This window comes from Perognathus longimembris, chromosome 4 (genome assembly GCF_023159225.1).
Source record: "Perognathus longimembris pacificus isolate PPM17 chromosome 4, ASM2315922v1, whole genome shotgun sequence".
In the NCBI taxonomy this organism is placed as follows: Eukaryota; Metazoa; Chordata; class Mammalia; order Rodentia; family Heteromyidae; genus Perognathus; species Perognathus longimembris.
Window position 1 is genome coordinate 62,316,411 of NC_063164.1, and position 15,917 is coordinate 62,332,327.

General features: G+C 35.9%; 1 protein-coding gene across 19 annotated transcripts in view; it reads left to right on the forward strand.

The window, feature by feature from the left end:
* Window positions 1-13,900, forward strand: part of Baz2b (bromodomain adjacent to zinc finger domain 2B) — a 300,548-nt gene extending 286,648 nt beyond the window's left edge. For 14 of the 19 annotated variants that reach the window (XM_048345362.1, XM_048345361.1, XM_048345358.1 and 11 more), the window contains 6 exons: window positions 1,945-2,255; window positions 2,641-2,776; window positions 7,375-7,521; window positions 11,056-11,321; window positions 11,581-11,724; window positions 12,438-13,900. In XM_048345362.1, coding sequence (XP_048201319.1) covers window positions 1,945-2,255; window positions 2,641-2,776; window positions 7,375-7,521; window positions 11,056-11,321; window positions 11,581-11,724; window positions 12,438-12,591 — 1,158 coding nt within the window. In that variant the 3' untranslated portion in view covers window positions 12,592-13,900. The remainder of the gene's footprint in view (window positions 1-1,944; window positions 2,256-2,640; window positions 2,777-7,374; window positions 7,522-11,055; window positions 11,322-11,580; window positions 11,725-12,437) is intronic. The other 5 variants (XM_048345366.1, XM_048345370.1, XM_048345375.1 and 2 more) reach the window with 1 other exon arrangement.
* The last annotated feature ends 2,017 nt before the right edge of the window (window positions 13,901-15,917 follow it).

Sequence of the window (15,917 nt, forward strand, 5' to 3'; positions counted from 1 at the left end):
TTCCTTCCTTCCTTCCTTCCTTCCTTCCTTCCTTCCTTCCTTCCTTCCTTCCTTCTTCCTTCCTTCCCTAACTCCTTTGAATTTGTCCCTTCCTTCTCCCGTCTTCCCTCTCTTTATCTCTCCCTTCCTTTCTTATATGATGGCTCACTATGTAGCCTAAGCTGGCCTCCTAAAACTCACAGTTCCCCTGCCCCAGTTCCTGTTAAACTATGTCTGGCTTCCTAGCCTTTCTTTCTAAATGTAAATATTCTATTGAGATAATGGGAGAGACTTGGTCCTAGTGTATGCATAAAATAATCATCTCTAGACATTTAGCTTTTTAAAGTTCATTCAATTTTTAATTTGATATGCATTTGAACACCATGAAATTTGATAAAATGTGGTTCTTGTGTTCAGAAAGCTTGCCATATAATAATAAAGTGATTGTATAATGCATAAGCTTTAGAAAATAATACTCAGTTTCTGGTGGAGATATGGAAAAGATCTGGAAGGAGTTTGTGTAAAAAGATGAGGTAGAAGAGGATGAGAAAGGTTTGTCAGAGATGAGGGAATTCCATAATAGGAAGTGGAAACTTCATGAACAGAGAACTTGATGAATTTGCTTAACGTGTTTGTAGAATAGCAAATCATAGGATTTAACTGCATCATAGAATGTGAATGGAAACATGAGGAGAAAGGTAGATTGACCTACTTGGATTCTCTTATAAGATTAGGACTTCAAGCAGAACTCTAGTGGCTCACACTTATAATCCAGAGGTTTTGACACTAGCCTGGCAAAAAAGTTCATGAGAGCCATGACCCATCCCTGGGTGCAGTAGCAGATGCCCGTGGCCCCAAGCTATATAGAAGGCTGAGATTTAGAGAATCATGGTATGAGGCTTGCCAGAACAGAAAAGTCTGCAAGCTGGACACAGTGGGTCAAGCCTGTGACCCTCACAACAACAGGCAGCCTAAAGTAGGCAGATCAGGCTTGCACTCTAGCAAACAAAACATTAAGTGAAAAACAGGGCTGGAGGCATAGCTCAGTGGTATATCATACCAGCCAAGAAGCTACAACATATTCCAAAAAGAAAACAAAAAGAACAATTGGGACTTTATTAAAACATTGAGGAATCTTTGAAGGACTTTGAGCCAAAGGATCATTAGAAGCAAGGTAAGTTATAAGATCATTAATTTATCCCATACATACATATGTACATGTGTACATATGTACATATATGCACTCACATATATTCCCATTATTTGCTCTAACTGTGTTGAGAGTGACTAAAAGAGAAATAGATATACTTCCTGTCCTCGTGGGATTTAGAAGTAGATAAGTAATCATGCTAGTATAAAACTGCACCCATAACAAGGCTCTGGAGCATTTTGTGGTGGTAGGAGAGCCTGTAATAGAAGGACTTACCTCCTAAAGGAAGGTGGGGAAAAATTTGTCTTGGGATGCTTTCATTCTAAAATGAATTTTAGCATGAGAGCTACAGGGTGAATGGACTTCACTAGGTGAAGTACTGGGAAAACATACATAGATGAAGATAAAAGTATATGCAAATCACCCACAACCAGGGGCAAAATGGTATCGGTCCTCACAGAAGATGGGGGAAGATGTGAAATAGAAAATCAGATATAGACCACAGATATTTCCTCTTAAGCCCATAAAATTAATATCCATGCTAGTTAAAAATTTCCAGAATGCTTGGCTGATTTTCATCATACCTGTTAAAACATCAAAAGTTGATAAATGTTCTTTTTCAAACTTGGTCTTACAACTATTTCTCTCTTTTTTTTTGTTCTTCTTTTAATGTATTATTAGGAAACACAAGGTAAAAGCTTTAGTAGAGATCTTTGAGATCTGCTGCTGTCTGCTGCTGTATTTTAAGTAAAGGTAACTCACCCATCCGGCATATTAAGAAGAAATCGTAATAACGTTAGTCTCTTCATATATAGGGTTGGATGTGTCCAGAGCCCGCATCAGAAAGGGAGGATTTGGTATATTTTGAACATAAGTCATTTACTAAATTGTGCAAGGAGCATGATGGAGAAATTACTGGCGAAGACGAAAACAGTGCACATGCACTAGAACGGAAGAGTGACAACCCCCTAGATATAGCTGTAACCAGGCTGGCTGATTTGGAGCGGAACATTGAAAGAAGGTATCTGAAGAGCCCCTTAAGTACCACCATTCAGATCAAACTGGATAATGTGGGCACAGTTACTGTCCCTGCTCCTGCACCATCCATTAGTGGTGATGGTGACGGGTAGGTTATTGAGATTAACTTGAAAAATTATTGTGCTTCTTTGCTAATTGGAGCCTATTTTCTATTGCCTGTTATCTATGTATCTTCTTGTATGTCTGTGATCCATATGGATCATGCTATTTGCATGATGCTTTGTAAAAACATTTTTTTTGTTATGTGCATTGATAATCTTGCAAAGTGATCTTACATTTACTTGGTTGTGACTAAGCTTTGAGGCACGTAGCCACAGTCTGTGCACTACATCAAATTTAGTTGCTTAAACTTTATACTTACTGGCTGTTCCATGTTTTTGTCATTGCTTGGCTTTCAGTGTGATGATTGTTTCACATTCTAGTAGCCATAAATATGGACATGACCTACTTAATTTTTCTATATTTCAATGCAGAATTGAAGAGGATATTGCTCCAGGGCTCAGGGTATGGAGAAGGGCATTGTCAGAAGCTCGCAGTGCTGCACAGGTAGCTCTGTGCATTCAGCAGTTACAGAAATCAATAGCATGGGAAAAATCAATTATGAAAGTTGTAAGTGTTTTTATTTAAGAAATACTATAACTAATATACTTTATCCTGTTTTTCCAACCTCCAGATCTTTCTTAATTATATATTACCTACTATCACTATAATATATGCTATTCTTAAGGGTTTCTCTAAGTCTTAAGTACCATATAATCTAATACTTGCCTCCTCGTGAGCTTTTTAAAGGAACCTACTAAATTTTTTATAACCTTTTCTATTATTTTGCTTCTGCTTCCTTGAATGTTATTTATTATTCTAACTGAAATTATCTCCTTTATACTGCCATTATAATAGTAGCAAATCTAAATACAGTGACAGCCCTTTAACTTCTGTAAGCATTCAAGTTGCTACAATTACTTACTATATTATTGTATTACTGAAACATTTTACTTTTCTGTCGGTTTTTCTTTCAATGCTAAGAAGTAACCAATGAAGAAAATATAAATTAGGACCCCAGACTTTTGCGTTTACATGTCTGCATCAGATATGATTGACGAGGGAACATTCAATCTAGTACTTCCTCTAATAATAAAACTGACTTTTCACTTTCTCTGTACAAGCCCAATTAGTTATTGTTATATAATGAGCCGTTGCTTTGTGCTAGTCACCAAAATGTTACTTATTGAAAATAAGAGCTAAGCCAGGTGCTGGTAGCCTATAATCCTAGCTACTCGGGAGCCTGAGATCTGAGGATTGTGGTTCAAAGCCAGCCGGGCATGAAAGTCAATAAGACTGTTATCTCTTATTAACTACTCAAAAACCAGAAGTGGTGCTGTGGCTCAAGTGGTAGAGTGCTAGCCTTGAGCTAAAGAGCTCAGGGACAGCATCCAGGCCCAGAGTTCAAGCCCCGTGACTAACAACAACAACAGAAAAACCACAAAAATAAGAGTGATAGTTTCTATATTTCTACAGGTACTTATTTTAGATCATGTGAAAATGCCCCTGTTGCTTGTTTTTTCTCTCATATAGAGTAGCATCTGTAATATGTTCACGTTCATGAGTCACTTTGATATGAAGGTATTTTGTTAAGTTTTGGTTGTACTAGGGTATGAAATTCAAGCCTTGCACCATTTTTACTTTTAGTTATTTTTCAATAGTATCTTAATTTTTCTGGAGCTGGACTCAGACTATAATCAGGAAGGAGCCACTGTTCCTGGCCCCAATATTTACTTTTGAACTACACACTTTTAAATTCAAACATCTGAGCCTTGTTTTCATGAATGACTAAAAGCCCAAGTTTCTTTACTTAAAATAGTCTTCCCCAATGAAAAGCAGAGATCCTTAAATAATTTATCATTTTTTGCTTCTTTTTTACTTAGTCTATATTTGGACTACTCAAGAACTTGGTCTTTTCTTTATTATTATTTTTTAAATAAAATTTATTTTTTATTTTTTTTGCCAGTCCTGGGGCTTAGACTCAGGGCCTGAGCACTGTCCCTGGCTTCTTTTTGCTCAAAGCTAGCACTCTGCCACTTGAGCCACAGCGCCACTTCTGGCCATTTTCTATATATGTGGTGCTTGGGAATTGAACCCAGGGCTTCATGTATATGAGACAAGCACTCTTGCCACTAGGCCATATTCCCAGCCCCTCTTTTCTTTATTTTTTCAAATGAATTTTATTTCTCCTGTGGTTTTTCACTTTTTCTTAATTATTATGTCTTTGGAATTTGAATCTATAATTTGTACAGTATGTTCAAACTCAGTTTAGATTGGAGCTTACTATAAGTTTTAGACATTTTTTTCAGTTCATAGCATTTTCTTAAGTATAAAAATACTAACTTGTAAGTATAAATATATTACTCTTAAGATTATTATTAAATTATAAGGTCCCATTAGAGAAATCTAATTGTTAAAATTTAATTAATTTTCATCAAAATTATACTTATTTTTTTGTCCACACCTAAACATGCCATCATGAGATTGGCAGTTTGTTAATAAACCTAAACACTGAACCTCAAACCATGTTTCCAAACTTGTTTGATATTGATATACTTTTTGTTCTACTTTGTTCTGAGTTTATTTGTTTATTATTTTTTGTTTTGATATTTGGGACAGTTGCACTGTTAGTCCAGGCTAGCCTTAAACTTGAAATCCTCCCATCTTAGCCTTCTGGGTGCTTGAATTATAGGCATTCCCTGCAAAGCCCAGCAAGTACACTTACTTTCTGCTCTCTAAAGACTTACTAAGTTTTTGCCAATTTATCAACCTTTCCCATATTATTAATATGTATTTATCATCATTTAACTCCATCTAGATCTTCATTTCTTAAAAGTATCTCATGTATTAGTTGTGTGCCGAGAATGTAGCTAGCTCAGTGGTCGAACACTTGCCTTGCTTACATGAGCCAATTGATTTAATCTCAAGCACTACAAAAGAAAATAATAATGATAGCTATTCATCACAAAAAATATATTGTACAGAAGGAAGCTTCAAATGGACAAGAATACAGTTTTGATCAAAGTATATTGGATGCATCTGTATAATTAATTTATGGTTTAAAAAATATTAAAATTAAGTACCTTCTTGGGCAGAAACCAAGCCTACCAAGATAGGGGGAAACTTCAGTTTGCCACTAGATAACTCTCTACCCACAACATATTTTATATTTTTTTGTTGATGTAAAATTGGGTAATAGTCATTTTTTTACTACAGTAGCAAGAATTTAAAGACTCTAAGATGCTCTAAGATGTTTTGAGTTATTACCATGAGTTTTCAGTAGTGCTGAGTTTGATATCTGTTACCCTTTCTTTAAAACTCAGATGAGATTTAAAATTTGTGATTTAAAATTTTTCTTTTTAAATCATACACATGAGATGTAAAAGGCCTTATTTGTAGTATTTTTAATATCTGGTGGAAAATTTCATGAGTTTCATTTTAAATAGATTTTTTTTTTTTTAGTTTAGAATTTTTTTTTTTTTTTTTTTTTTTGCCAGTCCTGGGGCTTGGACTCAGGGCCTGAGCACTGTCCCTGGCTTCTTTTTGCTCAAGGCTAGCACTCTGCCACTTGAGCCACAGCGCCACTTCTGGCCATTTTCTGTATATGTGGTGCTGGGGAATTGAACCCAGGGCCTCATGTATATGAGGCAAGCACTCTTGCCACTAGGCCATATCCCCAGCCCCTCATGAGTCTCATTTTAAATAGTTAGGATATTTTGTTATATCCTATCAATAGAAGTTAGACAATAGAAATTTTAAAGATGTAACTCAAATTGGGTGAAATAACTCCATTTTAAGGTATTTACTGATGTGTGGTATTGAAAGAGTGCATAAAATACTTAGTTTTGGAATTTGAACTATACTCTTTCGTTCTTCATAGATAGATGCCAGTTTTCATACTGCATATATAGATGTTTTTAATAAATCTTTTTTTTTTCTTTCTGTTTATGTGGAACTGAGGAATTGAACCCAGGGCTTCATTCATACTAGGCAAGCACTCTACCACTAAGCCACATTCCCAGGCCTTAATAAATATTTCTTCATTTGATAACTTGAGTAGTATACATTCTCCATTGGTTAGGTTCTTAAACTCTCATTGATTAGTGTATATATTTGTATATATATTATACTTTCCCTAAACTAAGATATAATTAAGTTTGAACTATTTAGATTATATAAATACCTAACTTTAAATATAAATACTTATAAAAATAAGTGAATACTAATTTCACTGTTTTTGTTTTTCAAATACTGATTGCATGACATTTCCTATTTTGACTAGAATGTGAATTAAATATCAAAAACGTTAACACCAGTTTTTAATGCTATCAAATGCTTTTACTTGTCTAACTTTTCTTCTTTCCTTTTGTAAAACTTGATCACAGATTATGTATGCATGGAAAAATTCTCTTTGCAGATTTAAAGTTCTTAAAAAATAGTAGACATTTTTCCATAGAGAAGAAATAATTGTACACTTAGTTCTTTGAAAAAAAAACATGACCTTAAGTTCTTTAATTGTATTCTATATGCTTCATTTTCTTGGAAATAATTTTCTTAGATTAATTTCTACACTTTTGTCATGTCTTTTATTTAGGTAATTTTTCAGTTTCCCAGTTGATATTTTTATTCAGTCACAAAGCATAGATGGATAATTTAACCAAAGTCTAGGGCTATCTTTTCCTTGTTGTACATAATTATGATACTAATATAATATAGATTTCCTGATTTTTATCTTAAAAATGACTCTAACTCTTATTTCTTCCTCAGATTATCATAAGGATACTAAGATAAGCAAAAGATGAAACATATTCTTTAAAAAAACAAAAACACCATGTATTAAAGCTATTCATTGCTTTATGTGCTCTAATGTCATGTTAATTATTTCATATGTTAATGTGTACATGCTTCCAAAGTGTGTGCAGGCATTGAGCCTCTAGCTTTGTTCTTTGCAGTGTACTTGAAATGTGCATCTACCCAATTGAACTGCTCACCCGTCCTGTGGTCCATATCTGTGTAACGAGAGATACATAGATATGTATGGCTATTACATATTTGTTAGCAAGCGGAATGTTCATTACTAATATAAGTTAGGAATTATGGTCTGCTTAGCATCCCAATAACTTACTCCTAGCAGAGGGTTAATTTTGAATGATTTTTATGTGTTATAGTACTGTCAAATCTGTCGGAAAGGAGATAATGAAGAACTACTTCTCCTTTGTGATGGCTGTGATAAAGGCTGTCATACCTATTGCCACCGACCCAAGATTACCACCATACCAGATGGAGACTGGTTTTGTCCAGCTTGCATAGCTAAAGTAAGAGTGATATAGGATTTAAGCTTTTAATTACCAGATCAAAATGCAGAAATAATGTTTTATTTAAAATGTGGTTCACATGCCACAGAGTTTACTCTTCATCATTTTTGTATACAAAGTTAAATATATTCCATCAGAAATCTTCACCAGCTAGACATTTATCTTTTGGCTTTATAATTGCTAAGTTTTGAAATGTTTCTCAAATACTATATAGTATATGAATTTATAGGTATATGTTTTAAGACTTGGAGATTTCACTTAATAGCATGCAGTTCTATTCTCACTAAATTTGCTTCAATTAAAATTCTGGATAGCTATTGCTCAAAATGTAAACTTGGATTTAGACACATTTGATATTCAATCCCTTCTCTGTGAATGCAGTTTTTTGTTGTTGTTCTTGTTGTTTTGCTCTCGTTAATTTTCTTAGATGGAGTCCCTAGTATTTGCCTGGGCCTAGCCTGGACCAGCATGTTTCTACCTAAGCCTCCTAGGTAGCTGCATACACCACCACACCCAGTTTCTTGGTTAAATGGAGTCTTGAACCTGTTCTTCCTGATCTCTGCCTCCCAAGCAGCTGGAATTGTAGACATGAGTCACCACACCCATCTAGTTATACAGTATTCTAAGCCGTGTGTGTGTGTGTGTGTGTGTGTGTGAGTGTGTGTGTGTGTTTTATAGACATTTAAACTGAGGATCTTGTGCTTACTGAGCTGTTGCTGTACCGCTTGTGCCACGCCTCCATCCCTGATTTTTGCTGGTTATTTGTAGAGAGTCTCACAGCCTACGTCTACTTAGGCCGGCTTCAAACCCTCAGTATGTCAGCTTCCTGAGTAGCTAGAATTGCAGACATGAGCCACTAGCACCCCAGCAATTGTTTTTATTATTTTTTAATTCAGTGAACTAGATTTTGTTTCTTTTTTTCTTTTTTTTTTTTTGGCCAGTCCTGGGCCTTGGACTCAGGGCCTGAGCACTTTCCCTGGCTTCTTCTTGCTCAAGGCTAGCACTCTGCCACTTGAGCCACAGCGCCACTTCTGGCTGTTTTCTGTATATCTGGTGCTGGGGAATCGAACCCAGGGCCTCATATATACAAGGCAAGCACTCTTGCCACTAGGCCATATCCCCAGCCCCTAGATTTTGTTTCTTAAAACAAAAATATTCTAGGGCTGGGAATATGGCCTAGTGGTACAGTGCTTGTACATGAAGCCCTGGGTTTGATTCCTCAGCACCACATGCCAGAAAAAGCTGGAAGTGGCACTGTGGCTCAAGAGGTATAGTGCTAGCCTTGTGCAAAAAGAAGCCAGGGACAGTGCTCAGGCCCTGAGTTCAAGCCCCAGAACTGGCAAAAATAATTTCAAAATATTTAATGTGCAAGGAAATATAAGGTTTTAAAATACCTTTAATTCATATTCTCATAAAAAATATATGTCATGGTCTTAAATGGCTACTTCGTCATATAGGGTCATGATTGAATATTTTTATACTCTTTGTTTATGTATGCATATTAAGGATATGTGTGTGTATGTCTACACATTCATAGATGCACACATAAGGACTTATATATTAGAAGTTTCAAACTCCAGTGTCTACAAAACCAAGGATATAACTCAAAAGTTTACTGGAAGCCAGGTTTGGTAGAACCCACAGTCTTAGCACATGGGAGGCTGAGGCTAGAAGATCAAGATCAGCCTGGACTACATCACAAGTCTGTCTTGGAAAGAAAGAATAAGAGAGAGACAGAGAGGAAAGGAGGGAAGGAAAATGGGAGTGAAGGGAAGAAGGAAGGGAAGGGGAGAGGAGGGGAGGGGAGGGAAGAAAAGTAGGACATCTATGATTAAGAACAAAGTCATCAGATAACAAGTTAATAATAAAAATTGCCCAAAATTCCACAGCTAGCTGCCATTACAGAGCCATAGCTAGGATTCATAGTCTTTTATTTCTTTTTTTGTTAGTTGTGGGGATTGAATTTAGGGCCTGGGTGCTATCACTGAACTTTTCTGCTCAAGGCTTAGACTCTATCACTTTGAGCCATATCTCTATTTATGGGTTTTATGCGGTTAACTGGAGTTAAGAGTCTCACAGACTTTCCTGCTTGGGCTGACTTCAAACCACAATCCTCAGATTTTAGCCTCCTGGGTAGCTAAGGTTATAGTCAAGAGCCACCAGCACCCAGCTTATTTCATTTCTTTCTATGTTGTTTCCTAAGAAACAAACACAATTTTCTCATTGCACTACATGTTAGAACCATAAGTTGGTAACACTCTCTTATTGGAGACACTTTTTATTCTTAGTAGAGTTGATTGCTTAAATAGGACTTCCTGTTTGATACTTCATAGACTCAGTGTGTGTGTGTGTGTGTGTGTGTGTGTGTGTATGTGTATGTATACATGTGTGTATGTTTGTACTATTGCTGGGGCTTAGACTCAGGCCTTCTCACTCTTGTTCAGTTTTTTGACTCAGAGCTGGTATCTACTATTTGAGCCACACCTCCAGTTCTGGCTTTACTGATTAATTGGAGATAAAAATCCTTGCCTTTAAATGTGACCCTCAGATCTTAAGTCTCTCTAGTAGCTAGGACTATAGGCATGAGACACAGGTGCCCAGCCACTTCAATTCTTTTTCATGTTTTGGCCTAGATCTTTATTTCTTCTTTGACTTCCTTCTAATGAGCTCTCTGCTTTTGTTTCTATTTACTTTTATTCTTGTATTGTATTGTATTCTAAGAAATTCCTTTTGTTACCTTTAACCTCCGTTTGTGATCTAGACTAAAAGGATCCTGGTGATAAACTCTTTGGTACCCAAAATGGTCAGTCAGTCAGCATGTGCAAGTTTTAAAATTCCTTTGAATAAGCCAGGCACTGATGGCCCATACCTGTAATTCTCGCTACTTAGGAAGCCGAGATCTGAGGATCATGGTTAAAAGCCAGCAGGTGAGGAAATAGTTAATGAAACTCTTATTTCTAATTAGCCAGCAAGAAGCTGAAAGTAGAGGTATGGCTCAAGTTGTAGAGTACCATCTCTGAGTGAAATAGTGAAGTAAGACTGTGAGGTCCAGGCTTCAAGCCTCTGAAAAGGCCCATTTTTAAAAAAGAATTCTTAAGCCGCTCACAGGTGGCTCATGCCTGTAAACCTAGCTACTCAAGAAGCTGAGATCTCAGGATCTTGGTTAGAAGCCAGCCTGAGCAGCAGAAAAGTCCCTGTGAGATTCTTATCTCCAATTAACCACTCCAAACCAGCAAGTGGTACTATGGTTTGCTTGCTAGCCTTGAGCAAAGAAGCTCAGGGACAGGACCCAAACCCTGAGTTCAAGCCTCATGACCAAGAACAACAACAAAAATTCTTAGGATAAATAGTACTCTTAGGGATTAATTACTAAATGTTGTCCTTATCCTTCTATTAAAGTAGAATAAGTTCATAGATCTCTCTTTAAAATAAAAGAATGATCAGTCTTTTAGATCAAGCTCATAGCTTTTTATTTGTTCTATTAAACTGTTACAGTTATTCTCTTACACCTCAATTCCTTTTTTAAAATTAAAGGCAAGTGGTCAAACTTTAAAAGTCAAAAAACTTCATGTCAAAGCAAAAAAGACTAATGAGTTGAAGAAAGGCAAGAAAGTAACTTTAACAGGGGACACTGAAGATGAAGACTCTGCATCTACCAGTAGTTCACTGAAAAGAGGAAACAAAGACCTCAAAAAAAGAAAAATAGAGGAAAACACTTCCGCTAGCTCAGCAAAACAAGAAAGTTTTACATCTGTTAAGAAACCTAAAAGAGATGATAGCAAGGACCTGGGCCTGTGCAGGTATCTTTTCTATTTTCATGTAGTATATATTCATGATACCCCACATTATTTATTCAGAAACTTCTTACATGTTAGTGATGACTTTCTGTTAACTTATATTAGTGAGAAATATAAAATATACATGCAAATGAAACATGTCATTATCTTTTCAATAAATTTGTATTGAATTTTTACATGAAAGATTATAATAGGAAGTTAATTTTTAATGAAAATAGACTTCTAAAGTATAGAAGCTGATTTCTGATATTCTTCTCTTTAGTATGATCCTGACAGAAATGGAGACTCATGAGGACGCATGGCCTTTCCTACTTCCTGTAAACTTGAAACTTGTTCCTGGTTATAAGAAAGTTATTAAAAAGCCTATGGATTTTTCCACAATTAGAGACAAATTAAGTAATGGACAGTAAGTAAATAATTTCCATCAGTAAATACTACTGTTATGAAAGTTTAGCACAATGGCATAGCACAATGGAATATTTGTAAAGGATACAGAAGTATCATTTTGACTACAACTGGGCACTACTGAGTGAGGTTAATGAAGTATACAAATGATGCTGTGGGTCAGAAGAGGTAATAAACTACGGAAGCATTGTCCTGTAAAACATTGACCTGTGAACAGGTCAGATAGAACATGGGCTATGGGAAATGCCAGAAAATTGAAAAACACATTGGCTTTTTTGCTTTTGTTCTTTCTTCTCTTCTCTCTTTTTTCCTTTCTTTATTCCTTTCTTTTTTCTCTCTCTCTCTTGTCTCTCTCTCTCTCATTCTCTCTTTTTCTTTATCAGGATTTGTAGAGCTCAGACTGGCCTCAAATTTTCATTCCTCCTACCTCTTCCTCCCAAGTGCTAGGATTACAAGTGCATTCCACCTATTACTCTTGTCCTGGGAAGTTTACTCTTTAGAGAAACAGTTTTCCATTTAATATGTCTTCATCTCATTTGAACTAGATCATATGCATTTTTAAAATACTCCATTCATAAAATTTTGTGTCAATTTTAATGCAGCTTTTCTAAGTTTTCTTTTTTTTCACTTTAGATTTTATTTTACTTTGTATTACCTCTTTATTGGTTTATAAAACCAAACCAGTGAAATCAATCTTTATGTGTTTCCTTTCAGATATCCAAACCTTGAAGCCTTTGCTCTAGATGTCAGGCTTGTTTTTGACAACTGTGAAACATTTAATGAAGATGATTCTGATATAGGCAGAGCTGGCCACAGTATGAGGAAATATTTTGAAAAAAAATGGACAGATACTTTCAAAGTGAGCTGAATTTATAACCTCTCCCTTCTTTTTCCCTTACACAAGGACAAATGAGACCAGCAATGTGAACTATTTTTACATAAATGTGCAAGGCACATATCTAATGACTTCTTTTTCCTTAAAATAAGTATCAAAAAAAAAGTATCAGAAGAATGATACCATTTTTAAAGGCTTCACTCCTACAACAACCAAAACCCTGGGTTATTGGTTTGTGTGATTTATCAGCTGATTTAGGTAGAACAGGGAATCACACCCAAAGAATTTTCCAAGGAAAGGGTGTTAGAGTGCAATAGCAATTAAAATATATCAAACCGCACTGAATATCCAACACCAGAGCTCTAATGTGGGAAATGATTCTCCTTTCCCTCTCAATAAATATCTATTTTTCCTTTTTTTACTTTGTAGTTTATTTTTTAGTGAATGTATTTAATTTTATGAATTATTTATGATTAAACCACATCCAGAATCTTCGTTTTCTGTGAAAAGGAAGAACTAGAAAAAAATTGCTTTAAATCTTGAAAATACAACAAGGAATGTTTTAAAATATAAAACAAAGCCAAGTTAAACTGTTTACACTGATGTGCTATAAAAGCACCAAAAATTAACTTTACTGTAGAATTACAAGTACATTTATATATATACATATATATACATATATATATGTTGCTGAGTCACTTGTGTAGTTAAATTGTATTTCAAGACAGTGAAAAAATGACATGTATATAATGTTCATTATTGTTTATATTGTCTTGTTTTAAATATATATTATGTGTATATATTGTTTGGACATTATTGTTTATGCCTTAGAAGGGTTGTAGCATTTTATTTTAGTCTGAAGGTAATTGCAGCTCTCCAGCTTGTACAGTAATTATCCTCTACCAACACTGTGGCGTCTCCCTAATCTTGGTAGTGCCTGCCTTTGAAACAGGGTGTAGGGGATAGTAATTTTCCATGTTTCTATTTTGTTATATAATTTTAATCCACCAGGGCAGAAATTGAAGTATAATCATTTGTATCCATGTGCAACCAGATCGTGACAACTTCCTACACACACAGTATTTTTCATGGAGACCTCTCCCTCCCATTGCCTTGCCTCAGAAATAAATGTAAAAGACATTTGTAGCCACTGTGTTTTATCTACTGTGTCTTGTGGTGGCCTGTTGGAGGACAATAGATCAGACTTTTTTTGTACCTATGTAAGAGTACTTGAAGTTTTATTTAAAATAAAATGTGTGGAAAAGGTAGCATTCTTTTTTTAGGAGTGTTATTTTTCACTACTATGTGTGGCACGGATACAATAAAAGAATTTTGCAAACAAGTTTTTTTTAACTTTTTTCTTAATGAACCTGAAAATTCATTCTTTTCTAAGGTGAATTAATTGAAACTTGATTTTTATTTACAGAGTCCAAAAGGAACAACCCATGGAGTGTGGTTCACAGGGCCCTGGGCTGGGTGGTGGTAAAAGCCAGGTTTTAAGTCAAGTCTGAGCTTCGGGAAGCTGTAGACTTCTACCGGTTTTCTTCTCTTATTTCATTTATTTCACATTTTTAGTATTTTGTTTTGTAGGTGAATAGCCTACAGTCTGAATATAGCTTTAGGCAAAAAAGGGAGACTATCAAAAAATAAAGCCAAAGGGCTAAGTCATGATTCAAGTGGTAGAATGCCTACTGAGCAAGTGTGGGGCCCGGAATTCAATCTCCAGTATGGCAGAAAAGAAGAAAGGAATATAATTTGATGTCTTACTAGGCACACTGCTGGATGTTGTGAAATCATTAGTGAAGAAGACAAGCTTGATCTTCAGCCTCAGGAAGCTGGGGCCTTAGATAATGTCAACTGCACAAATATTCACACACACCTGTGTGTGTGCACGTGTGCGTATGTGTGAGAGCGATCTGTCTCTGTTTGTGTATGATGCTCAGAATCAAATCCATAGCCTTATGTACCTCGTGTGTGTGTTTGTGTGTGTGTGTGTGTGTGTGTGTGTGTGTGTGTATGTCTATGTCTGTGTGTCTGTGTCTATGTCTGTGTGTCTGTGTCTGTCTGTGTCTGTGCCTGTGTTGGTCCTGGGGCTTGAGTACTGTCTCTAAACTTTTTGGCTTCTGGCTTTTTTGGTGGTTAATTGTAGATAAGAGTCTCACTGACTTCCTTGCCAGGACTGGCTTCAAATTGCCATCTTCAGATCTCAGCCTCCTTTGTAGCTAGGATTACAGGTGGGATCCATCAGCGCCCAGCTTGTTTCCTGCTTTGAAAAGAACAGGGAGAATAAGAAAATCCCTCTGTTTAAGCCAAGAATATTTTCCAGAATCTCTAGATTGTTTGTGAAGACTTTAGGCAACTCATCTGTTGTTATATAAATATGTATGCTTCTGTTAAGCAAATATTGCATCTGTGCCTTAAGGGGGCTGGTACTTGATCAAACAACCATGTGGAGCAGAGAACAAGGTGGCTTGGTTAGTGTCTGGTTTTGTTTTCACAGGGTTGCCAGATGCTGCATGGAATTCTTCATAGGGGTTTTTGGCATATGAGTAATTTGTGCTTAACTTACATTAGATGATATATCAGAGTTTGATAACATGCCTTGTATATGACAGATTCACAAATGAGCAGCTCTTCAAATTCCAATGCACAGAAACAATTTTCCAAGAGTAATAATTTCATTTTTATAATTCTATTTTTAAAATAAATAAGGTAGCTAAGCATGGTGGCACAAGCAAGTGACCCCAGAATTAATGAGGTTGCAAGATTGTGAGTTCAAGGCCATCCTAGGGTAAACAGTGAGACTCTATCCCAAGAAAACTAAACTAAATGAATAATTAAATAAGATATTGGGGAGTAGAGCCTGAAAACTACCAGCTACTTGGGACCAATGTCCTCATTGTTGGAACGCAGCAAGGGTCTGTAATATCCTCAAGGGGTGGCAATATGTTAATGTGGACATATGTTAATGTGGATTGCCTGTCATGTAAATAATCCTGTACATGCATACTTCCAATGGCTGGGCTTATTCTCAGGAAAACCTCTAAGATAAAACCTTACTTTAAGCTGGAACTGGTGACTCACTCCTAATATCCTAACTACTCAGGAGCCTGAAATCCAGAGGATCATGGTTCAAAGTCAGCCTAGACTTTTCTAAGTCTGCAAGGCACACACACATTTTCCTGATCCATTCATCCGTTGTTGAGCATCTGAATGAATTCCCTAACTTTTTAGACATAGTTTCATTGTGATGTAAATCTTTCTCTTTATTACTATTTTTGTTCCTTCTGCCTCCATAGTTATCTTTGGTATTCTATCACATTTTACAACCTTTCCCAGAAATGAAAACGTAAGTTGCC